Source organism: Platalea leucorodia (assembly GCF_965183815.1).
Source record: "Platalea leucorodia genome assembly, chromosome: 8".
Taxonomy (NCBI): domain Eukaryota; kingdom Metazoa; phylum Chordata; class Aves; order Pelecaniformes; family Threskiornithidae; genus Platalea; species Platalea leucorodia.
Genome location: NC_138830.1, coordinates 27,758,079 through 27,776,402, shown reverse-complemented (window position 1 = coordinate 27,776,402; position 18,324 = coordinate 27,758,079). Strand labels below are relative to the sequence as shown.

The 18,324-nt window shown below is 40.4% G+C and overlaps 2 protein-coding genes across 2 annotated transcripts in view; one reads left to right on the top strand and one right to left on the bottom strand.

Moving 5' to 3' along the window:
- The window catches only part of PCCB (propionyl-CoA carboxylase subunit beta), a gene marked incomplete at its 5' end in the record, with an annotated part of 28,070 nt that extends 24,817 nt beyond the window's left edge, over positions 1-3,253 (top strand). Inside the window, 4 exons of the mRNA XM_082319553.1 lie at positions 203-303; positions 1,502-1,600; positions 1,825-1,918; positions 3,008-3,253. Of these exons, the coding sequence (XP_082175679.1) occupies positions 203-303; positions 1,502-1,600; positions 1,825-1,918; positions 3,008-3,129 (416 nt within the window). The 3' untranslated portion in view covers positions 3,130-3,253. The remainder of the gene's footprint in view (positions 1-202; positions 304-1,501; positions 1,601-1,824; positions 1,919-3,007) is intronic.
- Positions 3,254-5,888: 2,635 nt separating this feature from the next.
- STAG1 (STAG1 cohesin complex component) overlaps positions 5,889-18,324 on the bottom strand; it is a 201,993-nt gene continuing 189,557 nt past the window's right edge. The window contains exons 29-34 of the mRNA XM_082320218.1: positions 17,747-17,952; positions 13,820-13,991; positions 11,097-11,207; positions 10,043-10,157; positions 8,245-8,325; positions 5,889-8,149 (exon numbers count right to left, since the gene is read on the bottom strand). Coding sequence (XP_082176344.1) covers positions 8,126-8,149; positions 8,245-8,325; positions 10,043-10,157; positions 11,097-11,207; positions 13,820-13,991; positions 17,747-17,952 — 709 coding nt within the window. The 3' untranslated portion in view covers positions 5,889-8,125. The remainder of the gene's footprint in view (positions 8,150-8,244; positions 8,326-10,042; positions 10,158-11,096; positions 11,208-13,819; positions 13,992-17,746; positions 17,953-18,324) is intronic.

The window sequence follows — 18,324 nt, the reverse complement described above, 5'->3', positions numbered from 1 at the left end:
ATGCCGCCTTTGGCGAGAGATTTTTTTTTCAGAGTTGCTCAGCATCTTGTGGAGAACACTGCTTGGATATTACCTTCTCCTGGGTATTAACATGGCTCTGGTTGTTAGGTTTGCTGCTGGTAATGGATGATGACAATTGCCAAACTGCATATGGGGTTTTTGTGAGTTCCCTGGAGTGAAAAAACTTGTTTGTCATTTGTAGGTACAGCTCAGGAGTACGGTGGAATCATACGTCATGGTGCAAAACTACTGTTTGCCTTTGCAGAAGCAACTGTGCCTAAAATTACTGTCATCACCAGAAAGGTAAGCTGGCACAATGCCGTGGTGTTCTTTTAGAGTTCCTGTTTTCACTAGCAGCAATTTTAGATATGCGAAGCTTCGTCCATCTGTCCCACTTCTGCTTTCTATCGTTGTCACATCTCCGTTTGTCCCATCTGGTAACACCTCTTCATGTCAGGTTACAAGAGGCCATTTCTTCTATTCTCAGACTATTACCTCAGTTCCTTCATTCCTTTTGTCTCTGCACTCCTGAAATCGCATGTTTCTGCTCTTTGCTTTCTCCCTGGAATGCCTTCAGTCAAGTATTTGTCCCCTGTCACCCAGCTTGTCTCACTGAGGACACGCCATCTGTCTGCACACAGCAAATCCTTGCGATCTTCTTTCTCTATTCTTGCCGCTTCAGTCTCTTTTTCCAAAACCAGTGCTGACTGTATTTTTCTTCTGCTCTGTCTGCAGATTTAACGCTTGCGTGGTTTCTCTTCTTCCATATACTTTTTCTATAGTCTACTATATTTTATTCCTTTCTCTTTTTCTATAAGGTACCTGACACCATGCTGCTGTAAGCTCCAGGGACCTTCTGGGTCCTAAAAGCCTTAGCTTTTTCCTTGCCGGTCTGCCCCTCCTGCTTGTTTTTCTGATAGGCTTTTGACTTATCACAGCAAAAAAGAAAAAAGAACGTTCCCTCTTTCTGTCCCTTTGCCTTCTCTGATTCTTCTGAATATTACCGTCCCTCCCAAGCTTGCAGCCTTGCTGTAGTTTACAGTAATGCCTTGAAACAGACTCTACTGCAGTTTGCTCTGCAGTTCTGCAGTATCCGTTCATCACTGCTGTCTGGACCACTTCCAGTACCAGAGTGGAGCACTGCGGAGTCCGAGTGCTGCATTCTCTGGCCAGCAAATTCCAGAAGCACGCCGACTGTTTGTTTGTGTGCATGTGCAGGGTGAGGCCTGGTGTTCCAGGTATATGCAGAATCCTCTTTATCTGCCATCAAGAGTGGTCTTAGTTACCAGCAGCCCCCTTCCTTGCTCTTTTGTGGTTCTAGTTGAAGAGACATCTAGTCTTAGGAGATTGTTGTAGCAAAACGTAGACACTCATGCTCTCTTCCAGGTAAAATTTAGCCCCGCTTGCTTGTCTTTGGAATAGTAAAAGCTGCAAGGGGAATGTAGGCTATTGCTGCTGCAAGGTCACTTCACACTAATTAATCCCTTGGGTTTTGTTCCAGGCCTACGGGGGCGCCTATGATGTGATGAGTTCAAAGCATTTAAGAGGAGATGCAAATTATGCCTGGCCTACTGCAGAGGTGGCAGTGATGGGTGCGAAGGTAAATCCAGGCTGACTCTCACACTGGTGTGCAGCAGCCGTCAGCGCCTTTACAGCAGCACAGAGGCGGCCTAGCAAGATGACGACAACTGGTATTTTCCTTGCAGCAGCTCCCCTGAATGCACATTTGTGTACTGTGGTGGAGGGAAGGGGCTGGTAGAGCAGAAAGGTTTCCTCTGTACGGGCTGAATTACTGTCACCGACCTGTAGGCTTTACCTTTCTAGGGTGCTGTCCAGATCATCTTCAGAGGAAAAGAGGCAGATGCAGAGGCAGAATATGTGGATAAGTTTGCAAACCCCTTTCCCGCAGCCGTGAGAGGTATGGTTATCTCACACGTTGTGTCCCCTGTTTTGAGTTTGCCATTGCACGTAGATACATTTGTAGCTATTCAGTAAACTTTTTGCTAATGAATAAGTTCTTTAGGCAAGATCGGAGTCAGAAAGGTTATGCTTGACCATAGCTTGTGCATGTGAAGGAAGAACGTATCTGGGCACAAAAGACATCTTCAGATGGAAAGAGACTGGTGAGATGTGGGGACTGCACTGGAAAGCATGTTTTCAATTTTGTAGATACTGGAAAGCATCTCAAAACTTAGCCTTTCCTTAAAAGTACAGGTGCTTTGACAATCTATTTGACAGTCCTAGATATAGTCCAGTGGCCTGAAGAGTCAGAGTCTAGTTCAGTTCAGTGACCTTCCCCAGGACTCTTTGGAGTAAATTTTTCCACTGTTTTTACTTCTGAATTTTACTTCTAGCTTTGAATCATTAAGTGTGCTCTAGAAGGCAGTTCTGTATCTAGAGTCAGCTCTCTCTGTTTCCAGTCACGCTGGCTTACTCTGTTGATTGGTTTTGTACTTCATTTAAATCCCGTTAATAGTGCCACAGAGCTGGGAAGACTTAGCCAAGCTGTGTTCCACCACAACCACTAAGTACAGCATTGCTCCCTCTGGATTTGCAGTAGACTATCTAATACTGCTGTTTGAGCCAGAAAAAAACCCAGACTCCTGCACGTGCAAAGTCAAGGGATGTCTCTTCTAATCAACACTCCTGAACCTTTAAATCAGACTAATAGTAGTAGGTGGAAGGAGATGGCATGTCTAAAACTTTGCAGTAACAGGTGCAGTACTCAGTGAGTAAAGCTCCCTCCTTAACATTTTTTGTCTTGCTAACTTTTGCAAAAATTAAAAAAGTAAATATTTCTAATTTTAAAACTATTGACCCAGGAATATTTCATTTTCAGGCTATTTTAAATTATTTTCTTAAGTTAATTTGTAACTTTTGAACTGTTTATTCCTAATATTGTTTTGATTTTGCTAATTTACATTACAACCTAGATATGGAAGGCTGAGGGGCAAACACTTCGTGGTTGGTCAGGGGTTGGTTTGTTTGTTTGTTTGTTTGTTTACAGGGTTTGTTGATGATATCATCCAACCTTCAAGCACCCGCATGCGCATCTGCCATGACCTAGATGTGCTGGCTAGTAAAACACAGTCCAATCCCTGGAAGAAACATGCTAATATCCCACTGTGAGCGTGAGGAGGGGCTTGGCCATGCTGGAAGACATGGCAGTATTCTGAACAGAAATACTCTCTGTTGAAGTGGAGGTCTACTTTGCAATGGAAATATTTCTTTTGATTTTGCTAATGACCATCAATAAATCATAGTACATATCTCATTTAATTTGGGGTCTTATCAGTTCATCTCTATAAACCCTTTTTGGTGGGTTAATAATCAACACGACCTGCAATGCCTGCTGCAGGCGAGCTGTTACTAATTGCTTAAGGTCAAATGCTCCCTTGGCTCCTTCATTCTGTAGCCCCTGGAGGTGGCTCGGACAAGCAGAGCTGCTACGACCTCTCACCGCTGAGCAGTCAGACCCCTGTGGAGTTCAAGTCTAGTCCTGGTCCACCTCTGGAGTCTGACTCTACCTCCTGCACCACAGATGCGCAGAGAGAAAAATCCTGAGCTTGGATTTCAGCGCACTGCAAGCCAGGCTTTGCCAATCTCAGACTATTCTGTTCTGTTCCTCTGCTAGACTGTCCTGAGTTGCAACTTTTATGTGCTGGCTGCAGCAATTCCAGGTCTCAAGTTGGTATCAATGACCTCCAGGTTGTGGGCGCAGGTGGGATAGAGAAGATGGAGCCAGACTCCTCTTGAAGAACAAGAGACAATGCACCCAAATTGGAAAAAGGGCAATTCTGGTGGGACATAAATATTCTCCCTGAGCACAGGGGGCTTTTCTCCCTCAGCAGAGGGCTGTTAAACAGAGACCTCCAGAGGCCCCTTCCAGCCTGATTTTTTTGCACGATTATACGCCAGACTTGCAAGGAACCACTGCAGTAGATGTTACTACTGATCAGCCCTGGGCCCTGTGCTCACTCTGTTCATTAGAAGCTGCATTTTAACTACAGTGTAGTAGTAACTAGAAGGTAGTGAGTAACAGCTACTGCAAACAGCTACCAAGCACGTGAAGTCCTGTAATGACCTGTCTGTTGTAAGTAACCTCAGTAATTAATGGCACTATATTATAAGACAGAGAACTACCCTACCTGCACACGGCAGCTGCTTCTGTTCACTCCCCAAGCACGTGCCTGAAGTGGAAAAAAGATAAGATGGTGACTTTCCAGCTAGCATCTCTTCCCAGACAGGTGCAGCTGGTGCCCTAGTGAGTACAGCCATGGAGCTTGGAGCCTGTACCTGGGGGGGGAGGGGGGAGGAAAAAAACCCAACAATAAACAAAAGGCAACAACTAAAAATCATCTGAAAACACAGTACAGAAGGCGCATTTCAAGTATGAGTCCCAGCTGCACAGATTTTTGTAATAGCTAGAGGCAATGCTGTCTGTCCTGGTTGCAAACACATTTAAGCTAGCTGCATGAATATACCTGGTTGTATCTCAGCAGAAACCCTCCCTGAGCAGGTGCCTGTATGTACTGCCCCAGGGAACAGAGCTGGCTGCAACAACGTGGGAAGGTAAACTGAAATGTTATTACGTTGGGGGTCATTGCCATGAAGTGAGTTCTTAGTTAATTGTGAGAAAAGGTGTAGTCGGAGTTTGTAAGGACCAAGAGGATTTGTCAAAGGTAATGAGTAGCTGAGAGAGTGGCTGGTGGCTGTCCCAAGTTTAGAGGCAAGAGCTGTGTTAAGTGAAGCAATATGCACAGTTTCTTCAGCCTGCCCAGAGTCAGGAGACACTAAATGAGAAACCCAGTCCTTATTGTCACAAAGAAAAAAAGTACAACCTTTCTTAATTGTTTCCTAACCTCATTAGTTCTATAGACTTCATCCTCTCTTCTATCCCTTGCCAGCACAAGAATTTGACTTATAGCCTCTCGATTTCCAAGCCGTCAGTTGCTCTACCAGCACAACGCTTTGGAAGCACACTGGAAAGCTGCTCTGGCCACACTGCTCACGACTCACTTGAATTCCAGTCACCTGCAGAAACAATAGATATAAAATAAAATCCTTTCAACAGAGAGCAGCCCTTGAACTTGGATGATAAGTTACTTACTGCGTTCCACAGTGCATCAGGAGTTGAGCATAACTTAGAAGCAGCTGGAGATTCAGCGTTCGGGCTGTGTCTCAGGAGTAGTCCTAGAGTGCAGTTCAGACCTTGAATTCTATCCCTGTTCCTCACCTGCTGCATCTTGCTACGTTTTCTGACTCGGATGATTTTTCTTTAGAAAGCGAGCCAGGTGATAAGTCAATTTTCTTTCTTTAGCGCTACAGAGATGAAATCATTCATGGGATGGACAAAAATAGCACCTTTCTCTCTGAGACATGGGAATAACAGGAGGACATTTAGTTTCAGGAATCTGTAAAACTTCATTTAGCCCATCTGGCTGTTAGACCTTCCAAGCCTTTACCATGACCATTTCTTCCCACGTGGTCCAGTTCAGTTCAGACGTACAGGATAGGAGAGTGAAATTTTTCTCAAAATTTGTGACAATTCAAACAATTGTAAGTTTTAACAATGCAACTCTCCCAACTTGTGTGATGACTTACCACATTTACAGCAATCTCACAATAACCCCCCCCCAGATCAACCAAAAACCAAAAATACACCACAGTGGAGGGGAAAAAAAAAAAAAAAGACCAGACAGGGTTTTCCTTTGCTCTGGGGCTGAATGGGTAAGGTAGCTGTATGGAATCTGGTTGTGAAGCCTGAACTATGTGCAAACTACCTTTCAGTATTTCCTTTGGCTACTAATAAATGGGATGACAAGATGTGATGGTCCAAACGAGCATTTAAAAGAAAGTTATAGTGAAGAGGGTGCTCATCATACTCATGATTTTGAATAGTTTATTAAATGAAAGGTGAAGCATCAGTTTTAAATTGTACAAAAGGAAAAAAAAACCTCATATTGTAAATGTACAATTTACAGAATTACTAGCAAAACCAATCAAGGAGACACTCATAATACAAAAACCTATTGACTGCAAACTGAACTGGAAACCCATTGCAGGTACCGTGATAATAAATGTTTGTTATACAGTATTCTACAATGTTAAATTAGGAATCAGTTTTCCACACAGAGGACTGTGAAGCACAAGGTTCGTCTGAGACTATGACTCAAACCAGGCAGCATTTATTATGCTACTATGCTCACAGAATTATTGTGATGACAATTTAATGCAGCCATTCCTGTCCACCCCTATTACATTTGGGGCGGACAGAAGAGGAAGGGAGGTAACGTTATTTTATAAAGTTCCAGCTACTTCTCAGGTTTTATACGTTACCCAACTGACGTCTAAGGAATGGCTGAATTACCTAGTCAAACATTTTTGGCAACCATGTCTGAGAACTGCACGTGTTGTAAGAAACAAACCTCAGCTGAGTGAAACGCTGGTTTGTTTTTAAAACTAGATTCTTTTCCCTCCCAGCAAGTAAGCACTGGGCATTAATGTTTTGTTTTTCAATAAGCTCGTAACAGAAAAAAGCTCCATGATTATTTTGCAGTTGCTAAAAAAAGCACCTCTAAAACTGCTGTGCTCCAAGTGGGTCAATCTGCTTTGTATCTCAAATGCTAATATTAGAATGCAGAAAGGAAGATTAACGTTTTGGGGCTGATTCTTAGAGATACTAGAGTCAGTGCAAGTTGTGGATGGCCAGCACCTCTGATATCAGGCCAGTTTTAACTAAGTAGCAGCTACTAGGCAGAGTCATAAAATTGAAGTATAATGAAATTCCAAATTATTGAAGACATTGAAAAATCTCTTATTACAATGAATTAGCTGAGAATGTTTTGGGTTTTTTGGTTTTTTTTGATGTTTTTAACTTTTTTGAAAAATCATAATTTTTTTCCAAAGAATTACTCTTAATATGCACAGTTAACACTGAAAATGTAGCTGTATTCCATTGTAAGCTTAAGAACTTCACCATCTAAGCACAAATTTCTATGCAGCACATACAGTACTTCTAACTGGCAAAATTAATTTACAAAAATAGCGCAAAAGGGTATTTACGGCATGGAAAGTAGACTTTTTTTATGGTACAGTTAAAATTGCTTTTAGTATGCTAAAGTGATTCCTTTCCCCCACCCTTGAATTATTTTTTTTAATAGGAAAGTTGCTGTTTATGTACCTTGGGTTGGCAGGGCTTGAAGTAGGTAGTAAAAACAGCAAAGTGATTACTTGAGAACCATTTGTGTGTTTTACTGAGAATACTTTATTTGCTGGTATAAGTTGCTAAAAATGCACAGAGCAAGTACCAATAGAAAATTTACTGTTTTTGTGTCCCCATGTGCTATATAAAATGAATGTTACACAGCATCTGTTGGAAAAGTGGCTTCATGGACATCTCTTACTTTATGTCCCATTATAAATAAAAATAAATCTTCTCAAGAGTATAAAATCTGGGTTTATCATATCAGAATCTGAAATTTTTTTGGCAGAGATGCACGTCATTAGAATTCTAACCTCTTCTATAACAGTGTTCTTCTCAATGCCTATGAGAGGATATAAGCGTACCATAATGTTAATCAAATCCAGTGTGTTCAAAAACACTTTTCTGTAGCCAGAATGACCTGCTTATAGCATCATTGCTAGTCAATGGCTGATAGGCATAGGTTTAATAAAAATGGCTAGCTTTTAAAACATAAAAAGGCAAATGTTAAAACTGTTTTAAATTGTACAGCAGAAAAATAAAGTTAAAAAGTTCTGTTTTCACTCAATGTTGTTTTCAGAAAACATGTAGAACAGTGTTTATTTTGACAGCTGTCTTAACAATTTAAAACTTCCTCCTCATCCAGAAAAAAAAAATCTGTATTAGGACAGTCAAGAACAGGGATACAAATGATTTTTTAGGTCAGCCCTTCTGAGGTGACTGGATTGGCCAACATTCCTTTGTGTCATTAAGAAGTTCCTCTTCTTTCTGTCACTACAAAAAGGGATTGACCTCAATCATTTGGTTAAAAATCAAACCGTATCACATCAAAAATGTGGTTTTCATACAAGCTATCACAGTATATAGGCCTCTAGCTCTAAACAATAGAGTTCCAAATTTGTAAAATGTCTTCACCAGACTTCAGAACATAGGCATTCCAAATCCCTAGAAAAATGATTTGAAAGACAGTAGTTAATTAGGTGTAATGATAATCAAAAAGAACCTCAGGTAAACAGCAAACAATACTAGTAAAGCCTTACTGAATCATCCTCAATGATAGCTGCGGAGTCAAAGAAGTCTGGCCTCAGTTCAGCCCGTTCTCGCCGGTTTCTTGAAGGTGGCTAAAAAGAGGAGTCAGCCATTTTAGAACATCGCATCAGTTACCCGGGTATAAAGGATTCATGTGGCTCTACAGCTGATGGCTGCTAACATGGTTACCCGTTCCTTTACAAAGCAGCTTTGCATGGATTTTCATAAAAGCTCTGATACAAATGTAGGCCCTGACATAGGAGAGTACTTCTTAAATTCACGTTTTATTTAAGGAATGGGGTAAAAACTGATGGATTCTAAAGTAATTTTAAGTCTGTGGTCATAGCTAAGGACTTGCTTAAGGCTCTTGCTGACTTAACGATGTTCTTGCATTAGGACTGTAAGCCAGACTGCATAAAAACCTGTCTTTTAACTGTCCTTATGCTTTTCAGTTTATGGTGAAACTTCAGCTCTGACATGGTCAAAAAATGGATTTAGAAAAAAAAAGGTACTTAAGATTTCATAATGTTTTTGAGGATTAAACCCTAGGAACATAAGAGTAAATGTGAGCTTCACTGGCTTGATCAATTCCTTCATTTCCTTGCCTTGGATTACCAGTAAGAGAGAGATTTTACTTACTTGATAATCATTTCAATGCCAGTAATAACCTCAGTATTCAGCAGCAGCAACTGAATTATTGCCTAAATTTTCTTTCCAAGACATTATAGCCCAGTCCTAAAGTAACCTATGCCTTATTGTTTGGATATGAAAGGAGAAATAGGAAAGCATAAAAATGGTGAAGTGTATAATGCAAGCTGATCCTTTTTCCCATTTTACAAGGCAAGTATTCATTCTGAATGGAGAGGCTAGTAAGGTTATAATCTTTACAAAGGAAATCCTGCCTGTAGTCAGTACATTACCACGAAAGGACCTGAGGTTGCCATCTGATGATACAACCTGTTTGGGAGCAATTCCAGTGTAAGGTATTGCCTCACGCCCACCCACTACTGCCTGCTCTCCATTCTGCTGTGCCAGCACAACTCTGTATGGCTGTAAACTAACCAGACCTATCCCCCCCGCCTCCCAGAAACCAAACAAACCAGGAAACAGAAAATGAGAAACAACTTGGCTGTATCAGTTTGACTGCCCTGTGGCTGCATAAAGAGCCATGTCAGCAAAAGAGTGAGTGATGGCTGTGACAATAGCATAGGGAAGGCAACAACACCTAGAATACCTTTAGATGACACTGTTTCTGAACTCATGATAATGCCAACTAACAACTGGAATCAAACATTGTTACTGGATTTTAGGGAGTCCATTTGTACTTCCTGAGGCCGAGCCGGCAGCTTCGTGTAACATTCAATCAGATGGGGTGAGCTGGTCTCACCTCCATCCCCCTCCAGCACTCCTCCTGCCCTTGGCTGACTGCATGGTGAGTCAGATCAGCTACTTTAACGCTCATCTAAGAGGGCTGCACTGCTACACCTGATACACTAGAAATCATAACCTGATTCTCACAGGTTGACAAGTCCCAGGTGCATGACGGTACTTCAGGCAGTTGCTAAGGCCCAAGTCCAGAATACTAGGGAGGAAGAGTGCTAAACAATGCTCCTTGTCTTTCTATGAAAAAAATCAATTGGGTCCAAGTCTGCAGCTGTAGGTTCCAGGGAGTATTCAGATCATTTCCGCTCTTTAATGTTCAGACAATAGGAAATCAGGCTCAAAATTTTGGAAATTTTTGTGTTTTTAAAATTCCTCTTAAATTATCTTTCATCCATTTAAAATTTGCTATTAATAAGACTTACTGACCAGATCAATGACCATTGTGTCCTCAAATTCTTCGTTCATATCCTCTAGCTGACCTCGTGAGGACATCATTACATCTTCAAAGATGGGCTCAGCGTCATCTTCCATTAGACCTCGTCTGATTAAATAAAGTGAAAGAAAAAGTCATTTCCAGGCATTTAAATTTCCCAACCATGATCTTAGACATTAAAAAGAATGCACAAATTCTATCCCTTAATGCCTTCACATAAAAGCTTGTGCTGAGAATAAAGCCAGCATGCTTTCTGTAATGTTAACTGGAAAAAAATCATACATAAAAACAAACCTAGGACTTGCAGAGGCTGAAGCAGGAAGTCCCGTGTAATATCAATATAAATAGTAATTAAATTTGTCCCTAACAAGAAAAGGGCAATAACCTCAGTGTGTTTGCTTGCCCTTCTTCTAAAAGGAGTTACACTGTTTGCCAGGATCACTGGTAAATCCCTGGGAATCCAAGACCAGTTTCTAACACTGTAAGGACTTGGTCTCGGTAGAGGCTCTGGCCCCCATCCTGAAAGATGAGCTGAAAGACTTGGCTGGATCGGCACCAGAGCACATAGCACCTTGTACAACAGAATGCTTTGGCGTTCGCCCACGCGTGTTCCCTCCATTAGCTGCTCAGTGGGACGCCTTGGGAAAAGATGATGTGGATGAAAGAAGCATAAACAGGTTCACAAGGAAGACTGGACAATAAATTGGAAGACTTCATGGGGAATTACTTAACAGACAAGTCATGGAAAACCCCTGAAATGGAAACAGTTGAAGGCTGGGAGAGAATAATGGGGAATTGCGCCATGTCTGTCTGCCCTGTTCACTAGGCACCTGCTTATGGCCACAACTAGAGGGAGAGCGCTGGGCTAGAGGGCCACATGGCCCGGTGTCCATTCCAACATTACAAAGCTGTTACTCTGCCTTCATTAACAAGAGTTAAAATGTCACAGAAATTACTGGCAACAACCCAGAAAAGGTAACATGTAAAATGTGGCATTGTCATCTAAAATGGTTCTGATCTGGAGATGAGGATGCTCTGAACACTTACACTGCATGCCTTACACCAGTTCTCCCTTTCATGTAGTTCATTCCTGTCCTGTCCTTTCGATTTAAATCTTCTAGCTTCTGTTGGCCCAACCAAGATATCTGCATCTGGGGACTAACAAACACAAAGCAGCATTATGACTGAGAACACTAACAATTTTGAGTTGGCTATTTTTAGACAATATCTATCTCCTCAAGTTTTGTGTCTGGCCATACTTCAGATTAAGATATTTAAATCACATCCATCATTGTACACGTCTTCTGGATTCCCTTCCACAACTTGTCTCCTCTCACTGTATGTGCACAAAAAAAATCCATTAATCGTTGTAATAAAAACAGCTACATAAAATGCTACATTACTCATTCATTAGTGTGACATGCACCTGAAGTGGGAGCTCTTCTAAAATTAATTTTATTAAATCCTACTTCACTGTCTCAGATCAGGCAAAATATGAGCAAGAATTAATAACTGACACACATTTTAAAACAAAAATGTCACACAACATGAAAAACAAATTGCTTTTAAAGATATACCCTGATCAACTTAAGCACCAAGTAACTTATCTGCATGTAAGTACCTTAAAGGCTGTAGTTTTAATACCATCTAAATCCAGTAGTAGACAGCAATGCATTTGATATGATTTGTGTATTGCAGCACAAGGAAACAGTAGTAAACTAAGTGCAGCTCTTCAAGAGCAACACCAGGTTTTATTTTATTATGCAGTCTCATACTCTAAAAAGATTGACTTAATAAACTGGGATAACCCATGTGAAAACAACCTAGGACAAAATATTCTTCTGGACATGATTAACCCCATTAGTTCAGCAACTGACTGCTCTATATTTATTTTACATTTTAGCTCTCCTAAGCTGACCTGTAGGAAATGTGTGGGGCAGCTAACTCCAAGCTGAAAGGAAAGGATTCTCCACTGTCAGTTCACACTGTGAACTTCTCGCAGCATTCATCTGAGAGAGGAGAAACGAAGGTTCGAGCCCAGGGTGAAGAGCCTGGTTCAACTTCCCCCCCAGAGAAGGGGAAGGTTCTCCCACAGCTTAAGGCAGTGCCTGCCATCAGGCTCAGGAGTAAAACGCAGTGACTGGAAGCTGTCCCGCTTTCCATAACTAATTAAATGTTCGCAGAGAGAGATTTAGCTTAGTGATAGGTGAGATCAGAGAGGGTCAGGAAGAAAGTTCTGCTTCAGCAATTTTCTTTGTTTCGTTTTTACTGCAGAGTAGAAAAATTTTAAGGAGAAACTGAGAGCCACAACATCTTCCTTATAATCTAGAAGTTATGGCAACATCTGGGGAGGCAGGAGATTGGGAGGCAAATCGTTGACCTCAGAAAGGCAAGTAAGAGACATCAACCCAAACCTCACATACTATGGGATTAAGGTGAAAAGAAACTCTGGGGCTGACCTGCAGTGGGAACCGGCCCAGCCAGCCTGCCACCTTATCTCACACTGTCTTACGGTGATGTTACATGGTTAATATGGGGAAAGAAAGTTGGCTGAACTCATTTATGGAAATGCCAAACATTAGGTGCTTCAAAAATTAATAGGTATTTGTAGCCAACTGAGCTGCAAGTATCTCTTGTGGTGGGCACTGATGAATGGATCATATCAAGGTTTAATCTGTTGCAATCCTGATGCCTGTGCATGTTACACACACAAGCAAGGGAGAAGAGCAGGTGATGCTTTCAAAAGAGAACACTTCTTTAGAAGTCACTCAGATTTTTTGAGAACCTGTGGTCACAAATTGGCAAACTTTAATAGCTTATATGTACAACATGGTGGTATACATATACCCTTGTCATTTGAGACTGGAGAACATTTTACCTTCCCAGGCAAAATGACCATTATTAATTATTTCTATTTAGAAAATACTATGATTAAAGAATGCAAGATGAAGCAGAAAAGGTTAGGATTGAACAGGGTGAGTGTGTATCAAAAAAACCACGATGGACAAAAGCTGGAGGAAAACCAAGAGGCATAATCTGGCTATTTTATACTATACTACATTAGTAGAAACCTGATTCATCTGGTCAGCATAATATGACTTTTTAATACGGACAAATCAGATCAGTAAATCTGGCTGTAACAGTTATAAAACAGTCTCCGAACCAGATATTATGATTTTGTATCTTCAGATTAATAGAAATATCACATAATTGCATTCTACTGACAAATAATAACCAACATTTTCCCCTCTAAATGGAGGTGATAAAATGGGAGTTGAGTGACAAAAAGTATATATAATTTAGGGCAAAATAAAATTGCCTGCAGGCAATTATCCCAGAAACAGGAATTACTAGCTCAGCAGCTAGAATTGCACTGAAGAGTTAATTTACAAGAAATCAGTTAGGACGTCTGGAGAACCTTAACTGTACTATAACATACGGCAGAGGGAAAGAAAAGAGAACATCTAACAGATCTCTAGAGAAACAGTTCAATCCAGCCTGGGGCCACAAACACTAGGAAGATTTAACCATAATCACATGGTTATGCTATGAGATAATTTTAACATAAGGAATTTCTACCATGATTTCATTACAACATATTTTTCCTGGGAACTGAAAATAATGGAAGTATTGCTGAGCTATAGCCAAGACATTTCCAGTTGGTTTTGCAAACAAATTCTGCAGTTATGGAGCCACAGACTATCTGTGTAAATAACATGCAACTCTGTCGTCTGGCTCACTGTATTTGAAACTGAAATTCCAACACTTACTTGTGTAAAAAATCTTGTTCAGATCCCTGCTCTGACTCGTGCTCCTGGATCTGCTCTCCCATTTGTCTAGTGTTCTCTCTCAAGACAGTTGAGGTGAGCTGTGGTGCTTGCAGTGTCCCTGGAGTATGTATGTTTTCATTCCTGTTCAGCCATGAGCCTTCTAGGCTCTCATCTAGAAAAAGAACATTTAAAATTACTGACACAGTTCTGATAATACGCAGTGCAGTATTATTGCCTTCAGGGTTCGCTCAGCCAACCCGCTGAACGAATACCTTGCGTTAGTAACGAGAGCCTTCCATCTACTGACACATTTCGATACAGTTACTTTTAGTTGCAGCACCTTCTCCAAATTTGATTTTCAACAGTTCAGTGTCTTTTAAAACAAGTGTGCCTTTAAGAGATCAACTGAATAAATACTCAAAATGATAAAATTTTCAGCTCTAATTTTATTTTGTGTTCTTTTAAGGAAGGATTACTACCAGCTATTCTCAGCAATAACAATAATTTAAAGTAGAAATATTTAACAAACAAACAAACACACACCCCACTGTAGACAAATATTGTATTGCAGCACTACCTAAATTATCATGTCTTGCACATACGTAAAAAAAATAATTCCCAGTTACTGAGTTTACAGTCTAAATATAAGACTGTTAATCTCATATGCATACAGCAACCAAGATATAGTTGAACACTAAGATAAGAGTGGAGGATAAAACCCCAAATCTGGTCAGCATAGATCTTCAGAAACTTCAGTAAGAACCATGTCAGTGGAGTACAGAGGGGACATTTTAAATAAGAGAAGTGGTCTGGCTGGTGTGAACTCTAAATAGTGATTTCAGACAGTGTATTTAGAGTTCAGAGCAGATGGGAGGAATGGAGATGGGAAGGTGATTGAAGGTATAAGCGGGATGCTGTGCTTATATTGTGAAGGGAGCAAACCAGAGAGGAAGGACGAGGGGGGAACCCGAGGAGAATGTGATAGAGCAGACAAGTGTGTAGGTAAGAGATATGTAGAAAGAAAATTTAAGTTGCTGGAGCAAGTGAAAGACAGGGGAGATGACAAGAGAGGAGAAGACAAGATCACAGATTTACTAACAGGAAGACGTGTGGTGAGAAAGTAAGACGGGAATCTCAATGGATCTTTTAGTTTTTCCTATGTCTTTTATTACCCTTTAGGCATAAATGTTGTCTAAAAAGTTGCCTATTTATTCTCGAATTTACCTTTGAACCTTTTATAATGTTAGAGATTTTTTTTTTTTAAATCCTATCCATGTTTGATTTCCTTAAGGCATTATGAAAAAATGCCACAGAGCAGATTTACTTTCAGTAGCAACAGGGAATGTTCTCCAACCCGGACAGTCTGCTGAACCCATTATACACTGGATTTAGGTGAGAAAGGAACCACAGGGGACTAGTTATGGTTCTTTGATGCAAGGATATGCAGTGACCCTGCCCTTGTTTTAGTTTCTTTAGAGTGGAATTTAAAGAAAAAAAAAAATCTTAGCAGGATTTAAATAGAGGCCCACATCTGTAACTGTACTGCCAGATTAAGATTAAAGCTAGGACTGCTGGAAGAGTTATAAAAATATGTAAAGCTGAAAAACCAACAAAGACCTGTGTACATACTACATAGAGACCATCAGTTAATTTGTAGGCTGTTAACTTTAACCAGCTGCTTGTTAAGGCTGGTTCTTCATAGCTTAAGTTATACAGACAAGTGAACAGTAAGTACTTATTTCTGAGGATTAAATCTCTGATTATTTCATGAGCTCATTATTGGTACATACAAAATAAGACAGAAATCTATGTCTTCCTGTGAAAAAGACAGACAATCTGGCTCCAGGTTTTCTGGGCCTTCCTTTTTCCAAGATTCAAAAGGAAGTATACTTAGGCTATAACACAATCAGTAATGCCTACTGCACATCAAGAAGCATCCAAAAATTAAGTATGTGGTGTCCTTCCAACTGTTTGTATTATTGTGAGGCTTTTTTTAACATATGATATCAAATGTCCTGTATCAATACATGTCTAAACCAAGACTTTTGGTGCTTGCATTGCATATCCTTCTATGTATGGAAAGACCATAGAGCTTGTGTTGCTGCTGTCAGTAGAAAGCACTTGCTGGTAACTTTTCAGTTCTATCATCTACCAAGCAGTCAAATTCTACAGTAAAGGCATCTATCAAGGAAAAGACAGTTATGCGGTTATGGGCTAAAACAAACAACAATGAGCTATACATCCTTCCTGGACCCATATACTGAGGTTGTATAGCAAAGCTTTCATAAGTAATGAAGGTCTACATAGTGATCTATGAATTTAAGGTCTATTAGGTTTCACACTGAAGAAAGGAGAGTGGAATCACTTGCTAACCAGTGTTCAAAATGTGATGTCCCTGAATGTCATACTGTGACTCAGAGATGTATTTGCAGTATTCAAAGGACGTGCTCAAACCCCACCCACAAGAGTACCTCATGTGAGGCAGTGTTCATCAGTTCTTTTTCTGGCCACAGATTACTAATGGGAGAATTTCGGCTTACTGTAGTGAACAGTGACATTAGACCACTCTGCCTAAGGTAAGATAAATTCTGGGTTTCTGCTGATGACACGGTGTTAGGAGAATGTGAACAGACCCTCATATCCTCTGTAGATGTCTGAATCCTGTCAGACCCGTAGTCTGTATTATAGCTAGAGGATCTCCTGGTGGAAAGTGCTGTACATTCAGATCTTTCAGGAACTGAACAAATAGCCGAGTAACCTTGTATTTGGCCTACATCATTTTTACGTCAGTGATGTTTATGGAAAATTCAAAACCACAGCTGTTGCAAAGAAAGGGGATATTCAAATATAAAGTGTTGCAGGTCAATTCTCCCTTCTACTGATCATTGAAAGAGGAGGACATGAAAAAGCATGAGGCAAACTGCCATAAACACTATGTTATAAGACTGAGACTTGCGTTACAGAGGCAAAAGGAAAGAAAAAAACCTCAGCAGTTGAATTCTGTGAAAAACATGGCATCCTGAAGGAAGCAAAACAGTGTTTGAAGAGAGGAAGCAGTATTTTATCTACCTAAACTCTGGCTGTAAGAAACTGAAGGATTTGGTGCACGTACCACTCAACATAAGCTGTAGTGGAGAATGGACCTGATTGTAGATGTGCATATGGACAAACTTTTGAAGAATATTTTGGGAAATTGCTGTATATTCAGGCATTAGATTCCTCACTGAGGAGCTACTATCGTAGATACTGACCTTGGAAAAATCCTTGAGATTTAAAGATCGCACTTACACCTACTCTGGAGTGAAAAAGTAAATTTATATTCGCAAAAGTACACACTACATCACACCGATTAACCAGGAACAGATGCAATCTTTTAAGAAATTGGCTATCATAGCCAAATTCCTGATAAACATGCCTGAAGTCACAGAAAGAGTAAATACAGACACTGGATATCAATACTGTTTTAAATAAAAGAAGGTGTCTTTTTAGTGTTCTCCAGTGGTCCTGCAAAAATACAGATCTATATCAGAATTTCTGCCTTGTGTTTGCTCTAACACCCTGTTAATTAACAACGGCTCCAGACTGAAGCATAGGCAGAAACCAGAAGTCCATGACTGAGAAAGGTGTAGAGCAGATAACTCCACAAACACCTCCTGTTTCCAACTTCAATAATGGCTTTTAATAGTTCTGAATCTGCAAATCTCGGTGAAGACAGACAAGACGAGGCACTCACAACAGTATTTCTCATAAAGAAGTGTTCAAGCTCGATAGGAATTTGCAGAACAGATGTCTTGTTTTTATTACATACAGAATATATCATATATTTCAGCATTAATTGATAAACCCTAAGGGCTCCTAAGAAGGAAGGCTGTAATATATGTACAAAATGAGAAATGCCTCTACCAGGCAACCTAAAACCACACAAACCTTCTACTCTCTTTTTGTGGAGCGGTGGTCGTCCTTTCTTATTCCTCACTGAAGAGGCTTTGCTGCTGCTGCTTCCACTGTTAACAGACATTCTGTCGTCTTCACCACCCGTAACTAGTGAGTTTCTATAGGAAATGAGTGGAAGCCATACATCTTCTCTTCTTTCCATCATCTGTTCTGTCAGAAACTTCTCTAAGTAGGAGTGACTGAAAATAAAAGACAATGAGTACAGAGGCACAGCACATTGTTTCCTCTTTAATTAATCTGCAAGCCCTCTTCACATTGTTGAGAGTTTAACACAAATCCCACATGGAGTTTCCTTATTTTAATTTAATAACATATGCTGGCATTGTATCTCTGACTGAATAAGCATACATGTCATTCCCTCAAAACAAAGTAACATAGTTAATCATGCACAGGTTACTCACAGATAAACTATAGAAAACGTTCTCTCCCCAACATCTTCCTCCCACATTTGCCTGTGATCATTCACAGCACACTCTACTTGAATTCCTTTTCTGTTTTGCTTAGTGAGGAAGCCACTTCTATATATTGCTACTGTGTCAACAGACAGACTG